Source organism: Camelus ferus, chromosome 12 (assembly GCF_009834535.1).
Source record: "Camelus ferus isolate YT-003-E chromosome 12, BCGSAC_Cfer_1.0, whole genome shotgun sequence".
NCBI lineage: Eukaryota > Metazoa > Chordata > Mammalia > Artiodactyla > Camelidae > Camelus > Camelus ferus.
In genome coordinates this window covers 4104364-4125304 of record NC_045707.1, presented here as the reverse complement: position 1 = coordinate 4125304, position 20941 = coordinate 4104364, and the positions used below count along the sequence as shown (strand labels likewise).

The following is a 20941-nucleotide window of genomic DNA, read 5'->3' as shown; positions in this document are numbered from 1 at the left end:
AGGAAAGTTCTGCATGGCTAGAGACTTAAACTTTGTGAAGTTCTGATGATTATGCATAAATTCTTCTTAACATTATGGTTTTCTGGTACTGTGTTAATGTGTTAACATTTAGCTAATGCTCTCTGCAGCACCAAGTACAACCACCAGAGTTGGTGCTTCTTAGTTTGCTGAGACATGAACAGTGTATAAAGAATTCTTAGTTGGCTAGATCTTTGGTTTTATTTTGCAGGTGTTGAGATCTGTATAGCTACTCCTGGACGCCTGATAGATTTCCTGGAGTCAGGAAAGACAAATCTTCGCCGATGTACTTACCTTGTACTGGATGAGGCTGACAGAATGCTTGATATGGGCTTTGAACCCCAGATTCGTAAAATTGTTGACCAAATTAGGGTGTGTAAAGCTGATAATTCATTATCTTATGCCCTTTGCCTGTAGTTCCTTAGCCTAAAAGAAAGTCTTTCCTTTCCTTATAGCCTGATAGGCAGACGTTGATGTGGAGTGCAACCTGGCCAAAAGAAGTAAGACAGCTTGCAGAGGATTTCCTTCGTGATTACACCCAGATCAACGTAGGCAATCTGGAGTTGAGTGCCAACCACAACATTCTCCAGATTGTGGATGTCTGCATGGAAAGTGAAAAAGACCACAAGTATGGGAGATTTCACTGTTTTGATAATGCTGATAAACCTTTCCTGATAATCCTCCAAAATTAAAGTGTTATAGAAGCCCATATTTTTTTAGGCTTGAGAACATTAAAGGCATTGCTAGCTTCCCAAGAGTGCATTCTTTATTATTTTTCAGAGCATTGTGGTTAAAAGCAGGGATTCTGGATCCTTGGATTTGAATCCCAGCTTTAATAATTACCAGCTGTATAGAAAGTAATATGAAACTGAAGTACTAAAGCTTTGGAGGGTTGATACTGCAAACATAGCTTCCCCGTAATGTGTGTGCTAGGAGTCTTCTCTGGATGACTGTTGTTCTTGTTTTCAGGTTGATCCAACTCATGGAGGAAATAATGGCCGAAAAGGAAAATAAGACAATAATATTTGTAGAGACGAAGAGACGCTGTGATGACCTCACTCGAAGGATGCGCAGAGATGGGTGAGTGTGGCACTGAGGTAATTAATTTGCCTCAGGTTTTATAGTTTAGTTGGAATTTCTAAATTGGTATTGTGAATGTAGTATATAATACTTCAGTAATGCATAACATGCATTTTGCTCTTTTCTTCTGACAGTTGGCCAGCTATGTGTATCCATGGAGACAAGAGTCAACCAGAAAGAGATTGGGTACTTAATGGTGAGTTCAAAACTAAGCATTGTCCTTGCTCTGTTTCAGGAATTGGCAGACTTTCTGTAAAGAGCCAAGTAGTAAATGTTTTCAGCTTTATCAACTGTGTAATAGTTTGTGTCACAACTATTCAGCTCTGCTGTTTTAGCACAAAAATGGCCATAGACATGTAAAGAAACAGCCTGGCTGTGTTCCAACGAAAATTCATTTGCAGAAATAGGCATTGTGCCAGATTTGACCCATAGACCAGGGTTTGCCTAGCTTTGCTGTACTTAATTGAATATTAGGGACATTTCTGGCATTTCCACCTTCCTTTAAGGTCAGTAATGGCTCTTTATACCGCTTTTTCATTACTTAGGCCACCTTTTTTTTTTTTTTTTTTTTTTTTAGTAAGTTCTTGTCTTTATAGGTACATACACCAGCCTGGAAGCTCCCCAAACCCTGTACTTGTGGGATTTTAATGGAGACTTCATCACTTTAACTCAGTCTCCACCTCCTTTACTGTCCTCCAAGGATTGGGAGTGAGGCTCAAAGTTCCAAGCTTCCAGTCTCCTAGCATCCCCATTTTAAAGGGTTTTAGGGGCTCTGTGCCAGGAACTGAGGGCAGAGGCAATACATAAACTCTGTTATTTCACAGGGCAAAGTTATGGTGTCTCCTTTCATTTCACGTCTTTTCATGTGCTCCCTTTCTTCACCCTCCACCCCCACTTTTGATTTTGTTTCATTTGGGAGGTGATTTTTGACATAATTTAAGGGAAGAAAAATTCTAGATAATATTAATTTTGTTATACGTTGCCACACTATTTTAATGGCACTTCATTATTAGAGGTAACTTTTTAAAAAATCTGTTGCTCCTCTGCTAAAGGTGAGTATAATAAATATTTTCAAAAGAATTACTATTACCTGTAAATTTAAAAGAGCTTTTCATGTTTTGACACCATTACTTGAAAGTTTAGCATGGTAAGGGTAAAAAGGCCAGATAGCTGGAAATATTTACGTGGTCTTTTTTAAAAATACATATCGCTTAGCCTTGATTTTATAACTTGGCTCTCACTGGTATCCTTGTTTTGCAGAGTTCCGTTCTGGAAAGGCTCCCATTCTCATTGCCACAGATGTAGCCTCCCGTGGGCTAGGTTTGTATAGATAGGTGTCTCTGTCAATGGTATATGTATCTTTTGGTTTAAAGATGTGTTTGTCATTTCATACTAGAGTTGCACATACATGTGTTTAGATAAATACTTAAAAGAGAAGCATACATACAAAGCGTGTGATTTCTGGCGCCCCCCCCCCACAGTTTTTTTTTTTTTACCTTGGTGGGTTTTTTTGTTTGTTTTTTTGTTTTTTCCTTTTGTTTTCAAAGTCTCTTCCTGCTCCTAAAAAACAGGCTTTGGTCTGCAGCAAGGCCTAGGCATGACTGTTTTAAACAGTGAGAGGGAGAGGAGACATTCAGTTAAACAGCTCAACTTCTTCCTGGTTTTATTCTATTTTCTGGGTGGATGGAATGAGCCTGATTGAACCTAGCTATTAGAAGCTAGTTTCTTCAGTTATTTTTCACCCCTCTACCAGTCTATGCTTGAGAGAGAGAGAGAGAGATGTATGGAGGTCCAATTTCATGAATGCTGTCATAGTACGTTTTGGGGATTTAGTAAATCTGTAAATAATGTTATCTTTCAGCAATTAAATCTGCACTGCCCAACATGATTTACTGAAGTAAAATTATCATGAGCACTCTGTTATCCCCTCTTCCCACCCATACTTATATCATAGATGTGCTGTCTTCAATTTAAGAACTTGATTTGAAGCTGACATTCTGGAGTTTTCAACCTGTTATGATCTAAGATATATAGAGGTATTCTGTGGTTAGCCCATTATTCTGAACAAAACAGGCGTAACTCAAAACTTATATATTAAAAAAGATGAGACTATTTCTGTTACAAAGTTACTTTAAAATTAACATAATTTCTTGCCTAGTAAGGCAAGAAGTACCATCTTCCCTTATGATACTCAACATTAAGAGAACAAGTATTCAAACTGGAATACAAAAGTAATGATGACTTTTTGTACATTGCACTCATCATTCCCTCCTTCAGAGGTGGTGACTTGCAGCCATGACTGAAAAATTGTCTCTGCCCTCTGAGGTCATGTCTGGATCTGTGCGGTTAGAACTTGGGCCTGTTGGGAGAAGAGGCTGAGGCCTGAAAGCGGTTTACATAAAAGCTTTCAGTGATGGTGGTTTTTAAACAGGCTTGCTATGTGCTGGTAGCTTCTTTGTGCATCTTGCCTAGACAATTTAAAATATTTGTTCTGTGTCCCCCTGCATTCCTAAACCAAATCAATTGGCTGTCATTAGAATAACTTAGACTCTTCATCCCACCCCCACTCATCCAAGAGAGGGGAGAGGGAAGGTACCTGAGTCTGTTTCTTGTTACTCAGCATCCGTGCTTGTTTTGGGCCCCTTTGTTTGCTGCCTTATAAAAATCAAAAGGAAGGGGGAAACCCACCAAAATGGCAGAATGCTGACCAAGGTCCTACAAGATCCTGGAAAGTGAAGGCTTCTACTTCATAGACAGGGGTGCAATTTTCAGCTGAGTCACCAGGCCTTTTTTCACTTCCTGTCGAGCGATGGCCTCTTAAATGTTCCCTTCAGGTAAGTTCTTTGATTCCCATAATTTTCTAATAGTCATCCTCAGGAAACCACTATTCCCTTTCCAATGGGATATTTTTAATTTTTCCTTTTTTGGTTTAAACTACACACTGTTAAACTAAAGTATTGAATTTATTTTGTTTTGTTTTTTAACAGAAGCTTTGCTATCAGCTGCAGATCACTCAGTACATGGCCGAGGCAAATCTACATTGGCCCGAAGCAGCTCTAGATGAGCCTATTGGCTAGTCTCAGCCCCTCCCGATTAGAGATTGGAGATTCAGGCCATGTCATAGGGCTTGTCAAACAAAAGTTCTTACCCTAGGCAGCTGGCCAAAACATTAACTTTTTGATTTCTTACCCTGCTACAGCATCTTCTCTAAAGGCACCAAGGTAATATAGCGGCAGTGCACGAATAATGTCAGGGCAGGCTTGACTGGAGAAAACCAGATTCTGCGCTTGCTTTTAATGTGCCCTCAGCCAGCTGTATGTGTGCACACACAAGACACCTTTCCAGTATGAAGAACTGGCGCCATATCTGCCCCTTATTGAACCCCTCCAGAAGTATTCCCAAGTATTAGTATCTGAACTGTTGACTCCAGTCCCCAGTGCTTTCTGCTAGGAAAGCACATGTTTATGCATCCAGTGCAGTAATTCAGTCTGCTCTGCTGCCTATGGTTGTACACAGTGGGATTAACTAAGGAGCATTGTTTCCTAGCTCTGAAGACGTGGTCATGAAGCATAATTCCCCATCTACCCCCTACCTCCCCTTCCCTCCCCAGTCTCATCTATTCTGGCCCTGTAAATTTTTGTTTTCCTTAGTTACATCAACGACCCTAGCCGGAGACTCACGCTGCCCCCTGTGATAACTGCCTTCTCGTCTTTCTGGTGTGATTTCAGGACTTTAGGGGTCAGTAAAGACTGAGGAGCCTTTATTGTAATAAGAAACAGACATAAGCCCCTTTCTTCACAGGCCCTTTAACAACAGCTGAATTTTTTTTTTTTTAAATCATCTCCCCTTCCCCCTGAAATTAATCCAGTCTGGGCAATAGATGCAGTCTGACCCTTTGGATGTAACTTACATTTTTTATTAATTATTTTTTTCTACAATCACCCCAATTATCCTTGGGGGAGGCGTTGGAGGACCTGAAATTTTTACCCGAACCCAGGTTCTCCGGCGCTTGGCAACCAAATGGGGCTACAGAGAAGCATCTAAGCCAGTTCACAGAGCGAGCGTGTGTGGGGACTTCTCACTGCCACGGACCCTTGATGCATGCTCCCCGCGCTCCAGTGGTCCCGTGTCAGAAGGCGGAGTTTTCGAAAGGAGGCCGCCAAAAATAAAAGGCAAAGAGACGGGATCGGCTGCAGCGGTTTCCCAAAGGAGGAGGGAGTGTGCATCGGTCTGGTAACAAACAGAGAATGTTTTTTAATTATTTATATCACAAAAATCTGTGTTTTATCTAGGATATTTTCTGAATATTCTTTGTAAAATGCAGATTTTTTTCCACAAAACATTAGGATTCTTTGTTATATTAAACTTGTTTGTATAAGTAGGTAAAAATATACATTTAGCTGAAAGCATTACACTAACATTTACATATTTTAAGCTTTAGGAGGTTATTCAATCTAATTCCCAGCAGTGGACAGAACATTAAACTTGTATCTCAAGGTTTCATGGTTTTTCCCACACTCTTTGGTTATTTAATTTTCCAGGTTATGTAGACAATCCTTTGATAATTGAAGCAAGGACTGAGTTGAAATAACCTTGAGTTGAGAAAAAAAACCTCATTTGGCAGAGCTGGGCTTGGTAGTACAGTGAAATTTTAGTGTAATGTGCTCTTGTGGTAATTGAAAGGGGAAAGATAATTTGAAGGAAAATGAATGTGTACTTAACTTTGGCTCTGATCAGGTTTTTTTTAATATAAGCAAAAGAATTTTTTGATCTAAATATCTTGATTTAAGTCTCCATGAAAATGTAGTAATAAAGTATATGAAGTTTTTTTGTTTTGTTTTTTATTTTTCATTTTGCTCTGTGACTGGTTTAAAGGTAAGTTTATTATATTACTGGTAAATTTTGCCAGGCTTCTCCCAACAGAGTAGAAGTGATTTGGCCTTGTAACTTAGTGGTGGTACCACCTTCTACATTCCAGTCTTGAAAAGGATGGAACTGGAATTTAGTATAACTCCTGTCAGTATATTGCTTAAAACATAGAAGAGGCAGGAGTTTGGGTGGTTGAATGGGATTCCCTTAGGATTTTACAGCTGATAAAGGTGCCCCTTCCTTTGCATGTCCCAAGCATCATTAATCCTCTTTTACTCTGTTGGGATGAGTCTTTTTTTGTTCCTGTTCAGAGTGGTTACTAACTTAATCTTCTCTCCTCTTGCTGTCACCTGCATTCGTGCTTCCCACCTGTTGTTGGCATGTCCTTTACCTTCTCTTTCCCTGCAACATCATCCTACACACTGACTCATTGTTGGCTTTGAAGATGTGGAAGATGTCAAGTTTGTGATCAACTATGACTATCCAAACAGCTCAGAGGATTATGTGCACCGTATTGGCCGAACAGCCCGTAGCACCAACAAGGGCACTGCCTACACCTTCTTCACCCCAGGGAACCTAAAGCAGGCCAGAGAGTTGATCAAAGTGCTAGAAGAGGCTAATCAGGCTATCAATCCAAAACTGATGCAGCTGGTGGACCACAGAGGAGGCGGCGGAGGAGGGGGTAAGGGTAAGTCCTGGAGTTTTCCAGGTACTGCCAAGGTATCTATTTTTGTGTTCATTGTGCCTTATTTTTTTAATCCAGTGAAGGTTTTATGTATGTTACTTAGAAGAAACTATGAAAAATTACTAAGTAATACAGTATGACATTTGGGGGCCTGTCAAAACCTTAGTGGTTTGTTAGGTTTTCAGTTTTCCATATAGAGAAATCAATAATTTCACACCGTTTATGATGGTAGAGACAGGTATAGTTTAACAGTTGCAAAATACACTAGGATCTGAGTTTCTTGCCTGCCAGTTTGATAGGATTTTTCCCCAATTTACTGCATGTTAAAGCTCTACATCAGAATTCCTTTAGAGGTTTTTAAAATACAGGGTTTTGTTTTTTGTTTTTTTGTTTTGTTTTTTTTTTGAAATTGAGCTAGGAACCTGAACTTTTATCCTAAAGCTCGATCATTCTGATGTAGTTAGGTCTGCAAAGCAACATTTGAGAACCACTATGCACTAGTGGAGGATCCCTTTGTGGTGGTATGAACTTAGAGGCTTGCCCCCCCCCCCTTTTCCCTTGTTTTTCTTGTTTTTTCCTTTTTTTTTTTTTTTTTTTATACCATTCTTAGGATCCTTCCTGCATTTTTTAGAGTGTGTTTCTTGGTAATTTTCAAATAATTAAAGGGCCTAGAAGGTGAAAAGTTGAATATTTGAATATATTCTCTTAAAGAATCAAATTATGGGTGATTTTTAAAAGTGTTCATTTGGAAGCTGGCCTAGCTAAATTAAGAAAGAATATGAATACTTTTATACCTAATAGCATTTTCACATGTGGTTAATGTTTGAATCATATATCTGGCATTGAAAATTCCTTGTGTCCTCATCAGGAGGTCGTTCTCGATACCGGACCACTTCTTCGGCCAACAATCCCAATCTGATGTATCAGGATGAGTGTGACCGGAGGCTTCGAGGAGTCAAAGATGGTGGCCGGAGAGACTCTGCAAGCTATCGGGATCGTAGTGAAACCGATAGAGCTGGTTATGCTAACGGCAGTGGCTATGGAAGTCCAAATTCTGCCTTTGGAGCGCAAGCAGGCCAATATACCTATGGTCAAGGCACCTATGGGGCAGCTGCTTATGGCACCAGTGGTTATACCGCCCAGGAATATGGCGCTGGCACTTACGGGGCTAGTAGCACCACTTCAACTGGGAGAAGTTCACAGAGCTCTAGCCAGCAGTTTAGTGGGATAGGCCGGTCTGGGCAGCAGCCACAGCCACTGATGTCACAACAGTTTGCACAGCCTCCAGGAGCTACCAATATGATAGGTTACATGGGGCAGACTGCCTACCAATACCCCCCTCCTCCTCCTCCCCCTCCTCCTTCACGTAAATGAAACCACTCAAGTGGTAGTGACTTTTGTGCAGACTTACTACATTTAAAGCAACGCTATCTTTCCCTTTTTCCCTCTTCCCTTTTTCTTTTTCTTTTTAAATTTTTCCCCCCAACCATTGTGATTTGTCTCTCATGCAGCTTAGTTAGAATTCACTGCCAGTTTTCTTCTGCCCGCCAAAATGATCCAGTCTGTTGTAATAACAGATTTTGTAAAAGTATATATATATGTATAGCTGACTGGAAGAGATTTTTTTCCCCCCAACTTCTTGCATGTTGAGGATATTTGAGCTATTTTTCATCTTAAAAGGTATTAGGCCCTTTTGTGGAAGCCCATTTTTTTTGTCCTGAGTTGGGGGTGGGGGAGGGTAGAGGGTTGAATTCAGCAGAAGATGGCATCTGTGCTTTAAATTGCTCTCATTACTGGAATAGGAAAAAAAAAAAAACAAGAGTGAGTTCCCTACACATTTTCTGTAATGCTTTTTAATGTTTCTCAAGCTGGAACAGGGTTCCTCAGGCCTGATGAGTTTTTAAGACAGTGCTTTATTTACCATTGTCATTTTGGCTGATTGCTTGTTACGTGCATTTGACAGTTTAAAAAAAAATTCCTAATTGGCTTTGTATCCTATATACTCTGCCTTCCCCCTTCCCAATTACTGAAAAATAACCATTTTAGTGTCAGGTTAGAAATTAAATTGCTGAGTCTGAGTTTTTTTAAAGTATATCTTTTAAATTAAAAATCCCAGATGTTTACTGCAATGGTTAAATGTAGTATCTCAGCATCTGGATGGAAGCTGTCTATTTTTCTACCCCATTTAACCAGGGACCATCTGTGAAATTGATTTTCCAACCAGACAGCTGCTGTGAGCAGAATGAACATAGTTGCTCACTGGAAATTTATTAACCGGTTAAGTATTCACCTGCAGTGTAAGAAAACACCTTTAATTATAAACAATATACTCAGTGGGCAAATTTTCTTTTTAAACTTACTATCTGTAGAGCTAGAATAAAAGCAACTCCTTGCCAGCTGCTCAGCCGTTTTGGCCACATTATCTTGAATCTTAAGGGTCTATTAAGAACTCTTCCTCTGTTCATACTCTGTTCTCTGCATTGCTTTGTAACAGCTTTTGGATGCAAATTTTCCTCAGCATCCTTTTGCACTCAGCTTTTCACAGGTAGGTAGTGTTTAAGAAAAGTTACAGAGGACTAAAGCCCAAGTCCTTTTGCTTTTCCTCCATCTGAAGGTAGGTGAGATTGTCTCCTTCATATAATACCGGCTGTTTTACTGGGACTTCCTATAGCAGATAGGCCTGAAAAGAATTTCCTTCTCCTTTTCTCTGTAACAGGAGAGGAAGATCAGTCAGCCCCAGAAACCTCGTCCATATCCAGTGTGGGACTATTTTTAATAGTTACTGGTATTGTTCATTCATAGTGTAGTTGAAGGGGGAAGGCTCCACTGCATTCTTTGGCTAAGGCCTGAGAGTGCCTACTAGTTTGTAAGATCTTAATACTTGAGGTTTTTGTTTTTGTTTTCCTTTTAAAATTCTTTAGGGAGAGAGAAGGGATTATTTCTGAGGGGTACTGAAAGTGTGGTTGAATGTGCAACATACAGGTAGGTTGTCAGCATAAGCTGAAATAAATGCATGTAAGAACTTTATGACACCATTCCCCTCACCCCTTTCTTCCGTAATTTCTCTTTTTCCCCTTAGAGAAGTTGAGGTTGAGGGAGGATGGTAGGCACAGGAAAAAAACATGGCAACACTGCTCTGTGCTTTCAAACCAAAGTATCTCTCCCTCAGAAAAAGTTTGTCTAAGCACTGATTAATCCATTGTAGATGTTTTTCTTCTATACCAAAATTCTGTTTTGTTTTGTTTTTTAAACACAAAGGTGCCACGACGGGGTATCCTCTCTTGCAGGTCTTGAAAGCATCTCTTTGCAGGAAATGTCTCTGGGCAAGCAAACAGTATTTGGTCTGCTGCTTGCTTCCCTTCTTCCTCCAGGGGTGTATCATAAAGTCAAAATAACAGCATATTCCAAAACTCAAAAGCTATTGTGGCCTGAGCACAGCTGAAATCTAGTAGAGTTTTTACTGTGTAACTCGAGTTAAATCTTCTGCCTCTATGCCACTCATAACTCAGGTTCTGCCTTTGCTTCAGAACGTGAGCAGAAGAATCCTCATTTGATGCTAATTATTGCAGTCATGAATGAAACTCACTTAGGGAAAGGATGTCAATATTAAGCTATGGGACTGCTTCTCCCCAGTCCCTCCCTAACAATTCATTGCGTGGACTTCTCTCATCTAAAAGGTTGGTGGCTTTTGCTTGGGATCAGTGCTCTCTCTATTCACGTACTTGCTGGTCTCTGAACACATTCCTGTTGCGTTAAGACTTGAAAGATTTGTGGATGTGTGATGTTCAGGCACAAGATGCTAATAAGAGCTTATGTTAACTATTCTTAGTTTGTAAATTGTCCTTTTGATACCATCTTGTTTTCTTTTGTAGGTATAAATAAAACACTGTTGACAATAAGGTGTGTGATTTTTATTGCTGAAAAAATTCTGACTGTAGTCCAATGGTAGTCTCTTTATTTGCTTTAAGACCAAGGTTGGGGATGTTGGATTGACTCACCTTACCACCTATAAATGTGAAAGGGAGGTGGGATTGACTGGTCTTAATGCAAACATCTGAGTCACAAAGCAACAAGACAATAGCTAGTAGATAACGCCTGGGTTATTTGTTTCCTCATAACATTTCACACCTGTTGATATCACCCTTGTATCTTGACTTCCTAAACTTGATTATCTACCTGGGAAGTGAAAATTAACAGAATACTCCTCTAATATTTGGACTGTGATCTTCATTTGGGGTTTTTGCCCTATATAGTGTGCAGACTGGGATTGGCTGTTCCTTAGCATGAGTTTAACACTAGGGCCTTCCCAGGGCAATATCTGACCCATTCATGGGTTAAGCACCTAAGGTTTTCTTGGTCCAGTTGGCGTTGTGAGGGTACCATACTTGGTAATAGGTCCAAGATTTTAATTACCTCTATAATTTAAGGAGATACTGAAAAGGTCTTCTAGATAGAATGATCAGTGCTTTGAAGTCCACACTAAGCATTTTTCTCTTTAAACATTCGGTCGTGTATGTCACCATAGAAAACACTTCAAATAGTTTGTGTCCTTGTTGAGGTGTAGAACATCTGAGGGCCCTCAAATTGGCATTGGGAGACTTAACTTCTTTCCTTTAAGGACTAGAAGAAAAGGAAGCTGAAATTAGAATTTGTCAGGAATGGTCCCTGTTGTAACTTTGTGCACAATCTTAGTATCTAGTGCCCAATTCACAGTAAGTATTCAGATGTTAAAGCCAAAGGGAAACTTCATTACAGGTTCACTGTAGACGCCTTGGATGCTGATCACCACTAGCCCCCGCCCCCCACCCCCACCCCCGGTAGACCATAAATCTAGCAGTTGTCCTCTCCATGATTCATCCAGTACATCAACAGTTCCTATCAGCTCCACTCTCAAGACTAATGTCCATCTCTTGTTTCCACTGATGACCCACTCCCAGACAATTCCAACTGCCCCCTTATATCCTTGCTTTGGCTGCTTTTTAACTGTACACAACCAACTGGTGAGGTTTTCAAATAACCCCTCCAGTTGCTGTTTGTGATTAGAAAGTGAAGAGAGGATAGTAGAGCTCAAGTGGTAGAAGTGCTTGCCTGGCATACACAAGGTCCTGGGTTCAATCCCCAGTATCCCCTCTAAATAAGTAAACCTAATTACCATCCCCCCCCAATTTTTTTTTTTAATGCAAAGTGGATTCCTTACTCTGACTTAGGAGGCCCAGGTGACTAATCTTGATTGTCCTCTGATATCTCCAGGTTTAAAGACTTTGACTATCTTAGCCTTTTTGTCATTTATCACTCCAAGCTGGTTCCTGCCTTGGGGCTTACAAATAAACCATTCTCTCTGGAATGTCTTTGACCTGTATTTTCCTAACCCAAATACTATGTCAAATATCACTCTCATAGCTGTCTTCTCTAAATGGGGCACAATACATAAAATGCTCTATTGGTCTGTATTATTTTTTTCATGGTACTTTCAGTTTCCTGAAGATACTTTGTCATCTGTGTTAGAACATAAGCACCATGATGAGCACACAGACTTGTCTCCATTCACTTTCAAACCCCTCAAATATTTACTGTAGTAACTGAGCCAGTGGCAGCAACACTGCTCTGTTATCCCAGCACCTACCTTTGGTCACATACAAGTAGAAGAAGTCACAGTAGAAGATGGTTTGCACTACCCCAGACACCACTGCAATTTGGTCATAGAAATTCTCAGTCTGGTACCGCCTGATCCAGTTAGCCAGGTAGAGTGCCCGGTACAGCCCAAGGAAGAACAGGTAATGAGTAGTAATGGTCTCGGCTTCTCCAGTCTTACTGATCATGAAGAGTTGAGGCAGGATAGCCACCGATTCCAGGTAGATAGAGAAAGTCCAGAGGATCTGAGTCAAAGAGAAATTGCCAGAGGAGGCTGATCAAGAAGGGGCCCATCTTTAGAATTCAGTTACTAAAATGATGTTAATTGGAGAGAGAATACAGTGAAGCAAAAAAGAATAATGTTCCTGAAATTTTAAAATATTTTAATCAGTATATCATTGCACCCTTTCTCTGCAAATAAACATTTTTAAGACTCAACACTTTTTTCACAACAGCTTGAACATTGCTATAGAGCGTAATTTTTAATTGTTGCAGAGTTCTGTTGTATAAATTCGCCTTAATTGAGGCCATGGTTTCTCAAAATACAATCCATGAACATCAGCATCAGAATCTTCTCAGATGTCTGTTGTCCCACAGATTCTTGGGCCATGGCCCAGGACTACTGAGTTGAAATCTGGGTCTGGACTGTGCTCTAGCATCCACTAATCACCTGATAGGACAGAAGGCCTCAGCCTTAAGTGGTGCTGCGATGCCTGCTTTGTTTACAAACATGGCTATTTAGATATGCCCATTTTCAAGTGGAGCACTATCTATAGCTTATTGGCAATTTCTAAACTCATGACAACAATGCAAAGAGTAATGGCCATGCTTGCAGTAGAAAGCCAGCCCAGATGTTACCAAGGGTCTGGAGATAAGAATTTTAGGGAGTGTGTTTACCTTTGGGAATTAGTACTCTGGGGTCCCTTCCCTTACCTCCAGGGGAGTGAAACTGTAGTTCTCAAGGAAGGAGAGGCCAATGACTGGGACCAGAAGAAACTCCAGGCGGAATGTGTCATTCTCACTGTCAAACGTTTTCCGAAATTTCCCATAGATCATGTACACTGTGACATAGGCACAGAGGAGAAAAACCACCTGAAAAGGGACAGAGACACATGGGAATCAATGAAGTCATTTCCCAACCTATTTGCTGGGCTTCAAATCCACCCTGAGTTGGGACCTAACAAACCCAGGAGCTAGTGCTCTGCCTTAAGGTGGAAAAGGTGAAGTGTGTTTGCAATTTCTCTTGGGTCAGTGGCCTTAGAATCTGAAGCTCATAACCTTTTTGTTAAGTAAATACATGCTCCCAGTTGGGGCCGATAGTGCTCATGAAGACTCAAACGTGCTCAGGCGTCCTCCCACTGTGAAGCATCAGGCAAAAACAAAAACAAAAACAAAAACCCAGAATTGGTCTTTGTAGAGGGATTTAGCAGTTGTCTTCCAGGGCTCTCTTAAAACCTCAACTTCCTGGATCTGCATCAGTGACTTGAGAGCATTCTTCCTCATAGGCTAACATTCCTTGAATCAGTTGATCACTGATTCTTCAGAAAAGCACTCTTTTTCTAACTATGGCAGCTGTCCTCCAATATAGAATGATTTTATGATCTGGCCTCTAACCTAGGCCATAGGCTCTCATTTGAATTACATCAAAAGCATATAGGCGGCTGCCCCTTCCCCTGCCTCTAGAGTTTCTGATTTAGCAGGTCTGAGTGGGCCTGAGAATTTGCATTTCTAGTAAGTTCCTATATGAAATTGTTGCTGCTGGTCCAGGACCACAATGGCCTAGAGAACTAATGTTTGTGCTTCAAAACTCAGGTTATTTCCTCAAAGTCTTTTCTCACCAGAATGAGGTACACATGCTCTGGGTCACCATACCCCTATGCAAAACTGCTCATTGCTGCTTGTGATCACATGTTCTGTAAATGTCTGTGTACCAGTCTGTCTCCCCTACTGGAAGAGATTCCATAAGAAGGTCCATGTCTGTCTATCTCTGAATCTAACTCAGGGCGCAGCACAAAATGCTGGAATGAGTGAATGAATCAGTGAAATGGAGATTACTTCATTTCACAAATGTGGAAATTGGCCTCTTTGAGGATCATAAACCTCATTCAGCCATGGCAAGGGCTGGGTCCACAGTCTCTTCCAGGACTGCCCAAGTCAGACTCCTGGGCAGAGAAATTAACCAAGCAGAGAGTGTTTGCTACTTCTGTGTTGGATTTAAGTAGACAGTGATTTCAGGCCCTCGGACTGAAGCTCACACTGAGTTCAACAACCCATAAGTAACAGCATCCTCCATTCCACCAATCCTAGGAACAAGATGCCCAGTATCCCGAAAGGGACATCCTGATATGGAGAACTCACTTTTGGTTAAATATCTTCTGGGCGCTAAGCACATTACATATATTATCTCATGTTATCTTCACAATAGCCTTGCAAGATAGGTAGGATTCCTCCCATGTAGCCTTTCTTCCTTAAAAACAGGACTCTCATTAGACCATGTCCCCAGCTAAAAACTACATTTTCTAGCTTCCTTTGCAGATAAGGATGGTCAGTGACATACATATGGAAGTCACTGGGTAGAGTTTGGGGAAAGCTCTTTAAAAAGAGCTTACCAAGCTGGCAGGCACCCTATTGCTCTTTCTCCCTTTCCTCTTCCTTCCTGCCCAGAATGTGATGTAATGATAGGAGCTCTAGCAACCGATTCTGTGACCTTGAGGCAACCCAGAGAATAGATATCACACTGAAGACTAGCTATATAATTTGCAGTCAAGGCTTCTTGTTGAAAAATTAAGAATTTCAAGATGGCAACAGCAAAGAATTAAACCAAGCACGAGGCCCTTATGAGCAACTGCACAGGTTACAAACTTCAGTCCTAGTCACACTAAAGCTGGCAGAGCAGAAAGTTAAAAGGAGCTGCCATCCCAGCCCTGGACTACTCACTTCCAGATTTTATGTTATGAGTGAGGTAAAAATAAATCCTTACCTTATTAAAATAACTCTTATTTTAAGTCTCTGTTACCAGCATCCAGATAATTACATCCTACTTTACTAACTCTGAAACCTGCCTGGGCTCCTTCCACTAAACTTTGTTGCCTTCAAGAGCTAGGATGGTTGGTTAAAACCTCAGAAAATGCCTCATCCCAACAGAAGCTCACAGCTCTGACCCAGGGCCTGGAACATCGAAGTAAAACAGGACCAAGCTTCAGAGCAACAGTTTCCTGTCACAAAACTGAATCCAAACCATTCACCTGCACCATCTGCCCTCACCCAGCCCGCCGTCGGCATCCCCACCGCCAGCGGGCAGCCCTCACCTTCTCAGCTTCCACTGGGCCTGCTTTCTGTCTGTCCCCCGACTATACTGAACTTGTTCCTGCCTTGGGGCCTTTGCACCAGCTACTCCTTCTGCTTGAAATACTCTTCCTCTGATCTTCATTTTTTGTGTCACTCAGATCTCAGCTTACATGTCACTTCTTCAGAGAGGCCCTTCCAGGTCACACTCCCTGAATAGTCCCCTAGTCATTCTCTATCACATAACCCAATTTAAAAAATTTTTTTGTATGTTTGAAGGAAACATCACCCAGTTTTAATTATTTGCATAGCATTATCCTCACCAGTTTTCCTGGATTGTTTTATTGGCCCTCTCCCCAGTTAGAATGTAGGTGCCACGAGCACCGGCACCTCACATCTACTTCAGGTACCTCACTCACAGGACGTGCTCAGTAAATATTTGACACATAAATGGACGAATACGTTTTCTAAAAGCCTAGGGCACCATGTTTGATTTTTTGCTTATTTTTTAACCATTATAATAGCTAACCTTTATTGAGTGTTTAATATATGGCAGCTATTCTGTATTTATATTTGTGACCTTGTTGAATTTTCACAACAAAATCCTCTGAGGTAAGTACTACTCTCTTCATTTTGCAGAGGAGGAAACTGAGGTACACAGAGTCCAGAAGTCTTGCCCAAGCCCAGGTCCCACAGCTGCTAACAGCAAAGCTGGGATTCAAATCCAGGTCTGCTTGGTTCCACAGCTAAGTTCCCAAGCCTCTCATGGTCTAGGGGCGCTTGGCAGGCCCCCTGCCATGGCTATCCATCCCCCTTACCTTCATCACTGTGTTGTAGATGGAGATGAAGTTGGTGAACAGGTCCAGGTACCTGGTGGTGAAGACGAGAGCGAAAAGGATCTGGCTCTTCCCAGAGATGCCTGTGGCCGGAATGGGGACATGAGATAGTAAGAACACAGCCTCCCAGGCTCACACATACTCTAGAAGCCCAGATTCTGAGCTGGAATGGCCTCCAGAGTGTCCAGTCACATCTAACAATGACACCTTGTCCAGGGGACTGCCGCCCTCTGAGGGTCAGGAAACCCTCCTTCCTATTGGATCACTGGAGTCTGTTACTCTCATTGGGATGTAATCTGTCACCCAGTCTCCAAATAAAGGCATGAACACTGAGTTCCCAGGGCCCCTGCGAGTGCCTACCTCGGCTCTTGCTCTGGGGAGGGTGTGGGGGTGGTGTGAGTCGGGCTTGGGGGCGGGGGTGTCAAGGCTTCTCTTCGCTCCACCCCCAGAATTCCACTGACAATACCCAAAGCTCCAACTTTTGGAGAACAACTCACTGACTCTATGAGATGTTGATTCACCAGGGAGACCAGAGCAGGCGGAAGAAGGCGCAGGGCCAGGGGAGCATTCTATTTTATTTTTCCAACTTTTAAAGATTAAAAAAGCTTTTTATTCTATTATAAAAGTTACTGACTATTTTCCTCTGTAAAACAAAAAACCAGATAATACACAGAGATGCAAATTTAAAAAAGCAGTAATCACCTGAAGCCCAAAGCCTCAGTGTGCACCCTTCCAGATCTTGTTGGCTAACACATACACACGACACATGTGGACACACTGAGTCGACAAAACTGCGTTCATACTTTCCATGCTAGTTCTTCATCTGCTTTGGCCTCTTTCTTTCTAAACTTTTAATTCTGAAACAATTTCAGGTTTACAGAGGAGTTGTAAAGACAGTACAGAGAGTCCCTGTATACCCTTCACCCAGCCTCCTCCAATGTTAACACCTTGCATAATCACAAAACATTTTGCCAAAACTAAGAAATTGACATCGGTATAGCCCTATTGACTAAAAGTCAGACTTTATTCAGATTTCACGTTTTCCCAATGATGTCCTTTTTCTGTTCCAGGATCTCATCCAGGAATCGAAGCTGCATTTAGCCATCGTGCTCCTTAGCCAACTTTTGGCCACTTTTGATACATCCTGGAGGTGGTTCCAAGGTGGAGTGAGCAGATACCCTGCCTCCCGTTTCTCTTGCCTGATCAAGCCCACAGCAGTCTGGATACTTCTCCAAATCACCCCCATGGTCCATGATGTCCATGTTTTTGCATCCAAAGGTCAACTCTGTCCTCACTCACCCAACCCCTCAACTACACCCTTGCCCGGGCTTCTGTGACTGTCCACACTGCTAGCTTCTCACCTTCTCTGACCGCCCGTCTCCTCCTCGACACCTAATCCTTGGAAGGCCACCTCTTTTCTCCTTCTGTCCCTTTGCCATCCCATGGCACACATGGGGGACACTCTGGCTATGGACTCTCCTCAGAGTTCTGACCTATATTCCTGCCTGATCACATAACCACCCCGCCCGGAACCCCCTCCTCCTGTCTTCATAGATGCCACCACCATCCCCTCCGCGCTCAAGCCAGAAAACCACGAGCCAGCCTTGAGCCTCTCTCACCTTTGCCCGCCCACCAGTAGATTTTATTCTAAATGTGATGGATTGACTGGGAAGTTTGACACGGAGAAGGGATTCAGGGTTTGGCTCCTTTGTACACCTGACCTGTGCCTTCTCTAACCATTCCTCTGGTGCGGGACATTTTGGGGAGGGGGCAATTGTAATGAGTGAGGATGAGCACCGCTGAAGCCCTAACATTCTGGAGAGCACTGGGTCCACAGTGCTGGATTTCCTACCAGCATGGCAAGCCTGCTCCTCACACTCATCTGTAAAATGGAGCAGGACTGATGTGAGGACTAAATAGGATTCAGCGGGAACGTGAGTGCTCCTTGGGGGTCTGGCGTGGGGCTGGCTATGCAGGAAGGAGCTCCCTGTAGGGGGATGGGTGGTAGTCTGGGAGGCAGTACTGACCCGGCTCGGGGCTATGCCTGTTGTTGTGCCATCTCCCTGAGCCCTCACTGAGGGAGGCCCTCAGCCCCACAGTAGGAGGGTCCAGGAGGTGGCTCTGGTGGAGGATGCTTGGCTTCCTCTTCACACGACCTTCCCCCACCCCTCCCCTCTCTCCATCCCCAGCCTGCCAGGGCCCTGGGCTTCACTCACATTTTCCTTAGCGCTTTGGGAGCCCTCACATCTTGAGCACAATGGTTTTCACACTCTTTTGAAAGCAGTGAATAATTCCCACCAAAGCAAGCCGAGCATGGAGACCCCAGGACACAAAAGAGACTATGAACCAGCACCTGGCCAGAGTCCCTCGGGGGTCCACCAAGCACGTATGGGACCCACCTACTAGGGGAAGTCCTCCCTCCCATTTGACAGATGGGGAAACTGAGGCCCAAGGTCACACACAGAGTCAGTGGCAGAGCAAGAATAAAGCCCCAGTCTCCTGCCTTTGGGGCTAGGTCACTGGGGTTTCGCACCAGGCCCTGCTCCTCGGGGCTGACAGGCTGGCATCCAGGCACCTCACCTACTCAGTTCTCAACCAGGCCTGCGATGATCCTTCTCCACACACATACAGGTCCCACCACCCATCTGATCTTCTTTTCCCATAGCACTTAGCGCCTCTGACAAACCACATCATTTACTCAGTTGCTACCACTGTTGCCTGTTGGCGGTCTCCCACTGCTAGATTCAGTTGTATCAGGTCAGGATCTCTGCCTGTGCTGGCTGGTAATATCCCAGGTGCCTAGTAGGATGCCTGGCAGAGCAGGTTGGGGAACAGCGCCCCCTCCTGGTCATGGCTGCTCACCCAGCCCATGGCCCTGCGTGCAGAGACTGGTCCAACCAAGCAAGATTCCCTCACTGGAGCTGCTCAGTGTTCCTGGCCCTTTTCACTAGAGTGGGAACCTGAGGGGCGGTGAGTGGCTATCACCTTGGAGACCCCCAACCCAAATGGCCTCCTTCAGCAATGACTCTCACACCAGCACCCACCTCTCACTCCTACCGAGCCTCCCAGGCTGGCAGCCTCCACGATGCTCTCTCGGATTCCTCTACCAGCCAATCCACACAGCTTCCAGAGTCCCCTTCCAAGCCCCCTCACCTCCCAAATTTTCCATGGCTCCCTAGTCCCAACTCCTTAGCCTGACAGACAAAGCCCTTTCACATATGACCACCCACCCCCCCTGGACTCATCTCCCTCCCAGATCACCCCCAAATCGGGCTGCTCACTATTCCTGGGACATAGTGAGCTCTGCCCTCTGTGACACCACACACCCTTCTTGGGTGACACCCTGCCTGTCTTCCAGGACCCAGCACAGAGCTGCTCCCTCCGTGAAGCCTTCAGGGGTCCACTCACTGCGTCCTTGGCCCCCATAAGGAGCCTGTGTTCATCTCTGTGTCCCCTCACCTCAGTGACAAGCTCAGGGCAGGAGCTTCCAGGACACCAGTGGACAAAGATGGCTGCAGGTGGCTCAGGCAGCCTCTAAATGCAGTGGGTCTGTTTGGCCATCACCAGTCCAATCCTGAAACCTTCAACCCCCAGCAGGGCAGCCAGACTGCTGGGGAAAAGGGGGACCTCTCCTACCCTCCCTGGGCTTCTGCTCAAGGGCAGCCCCATGCCCACCTGGGCAGGGCCAGTCCCCCTCCTGCCACATCACAGACGCCTGTAGCACAGTCAGGGGAGGAAAGATGGCCCAGACTGTGGGGCAAGTCTGGGAAGGGGCAGAGGCGAGCAGTCAGGGGAGGAAAAGAGGAGACCTTGAGAGTTTGGGGTCACTTCCTGTATGGACACCTCCTTCCCCCCACCTCTGATTCCCACCCTGGGCCTGAGTGAGTGTAGAGAGAACAATGGGCCCCAAGGGGTGCTGCTCTTGGGCAGCAAAGGGGGTGTCACTTCCTCCTTATCCCCCTCCTCTTCCAACTAGCAGTGGCAATGCCAGGCAGGGGAGGGAAGGGGTCAATGGAGCCACAAGCCCATCCTCCCTCCATAATCTCCACGGGCCCTTTTTCTTTGATGTGGTACAATTTTAAACTTTCTTTGGAAGCGGAGCTGGACAAAAACAGTTTCAAGCACGGCCAAGCCGAAGTCTCCACCCAGAACAGAAATTAAGGAGCCAGAGGCAGAGGCGTGGGGCTGGCCCTCCGGTCCCGGTCCCCTACCTCCCGCCCGGGGCGCCCCTCACCCGTGCAGCACTTGGACCTCCAAATCTTCCCCAGGAGCAAGATCATGGCCAGGAGGTGGCTCAGGTCGCCGAGGATTCGGAACACGTTCATGGTCCGGCCCGCGCGCAGCCAACTCCCGGGAAACTTTCTGGTGGGCCAGGCGGCTGCCACGTCCCCATCCCCGGCCCCGGCCTCTGGGTCCCGAGCCCCTGCCGGTGCCTCCGAGCTCCGAGCTCCGCCAGCGCGCTCTTGGCCGGGCGGTGACGTGGCCAGGACGGCTGCCGCGCCAGGGAGCCAGGAAGCGCCGCCGCCCGAGGTCCCGA

General features: G+C 44.2%; 2 protein-coding genes across 3 annotated transcripts in view; one reads left to right on the top strand and one right to left on the bottom strand.

The window, feature by feature from the left end:
• The window catches only part of DDX17 (DEAD-box helicase 17), a 17949-nt gene extending 7398 nt beyond the window's left edge, over positions 1–10551 (top strand). Inside the window, exons 7-13 of one of the 2 annotated variants that reach the window (XM_032492253.1) lie at positions 230–390; positions 474–646; positions 988–1098; positions 1233–1294; positions 2359–2418; positions 6413–6655; positions 7521–10551. In XM_032492253.1, the coding sequence (XP_032348144.1) occupies positions 230–390; positions 474–646; positions 988–1098; positions 1233–1294; positions 2359–2418; positions 6413–6655; positions 7521–8026 (1316 nt within the window). In that variant the 3' untranslated portion in view covers positions 8027–10551. The remainder of the gene's footprint in view (positions 1–229; positions 391–473; positions 647–987; positions 1099–1232; positions 1295–2358; positions 2419–6412; positions 6656–7520) is intronic. The other variant, XM_032492254.1, reaches the window with a different exon arrangement.
• On the bottom strand, positions 10547–20941 carry KDELR3 (KDEL endoplasmic reticulum protein retention receptor 3). The gene is made up of 5 exons (XM_006174894.3): positions 20639–20941; positions 16387–16487; positions 13217–13375; positions 12276–12528; positions 10547–11272 (listed from the first exon to the last, which is right to left on the bottom strand). Exons 1-5 carry the CDS (start codon positions 20727–20729, stop codon positions 11232–11234), a joined length of 645 nt encoding a protein of 214 aa, XP_006174956.1. The 5' UTR covers positions 20730–20941; the 3' UTR covers positions 10547–11231.

Coding starts and splice junctions, on each gene's coding strand:
- KDELR3 (XM_006174894.3), bottom strand. CDS start 20,729: ATGAACGTGTTCCGAATCCTCGGCGACCTGAGCCACCTCCTGGCCATG. Junction 16,488..20,638: donor GAGGTCCAAGTGCTGCACGG/GTGAGGGGCGCC, acceptor TTCCGGCCACAG/GCATCTCTGGGAAGAGCCAG. Junction 11,273..12,275: donor CTACTTGTATGTGACCAAAG/GTAGGTGCTGGG, acceptor CTTTTCTTCTAG/TCCTTAAAGGAAAGAAGTTA.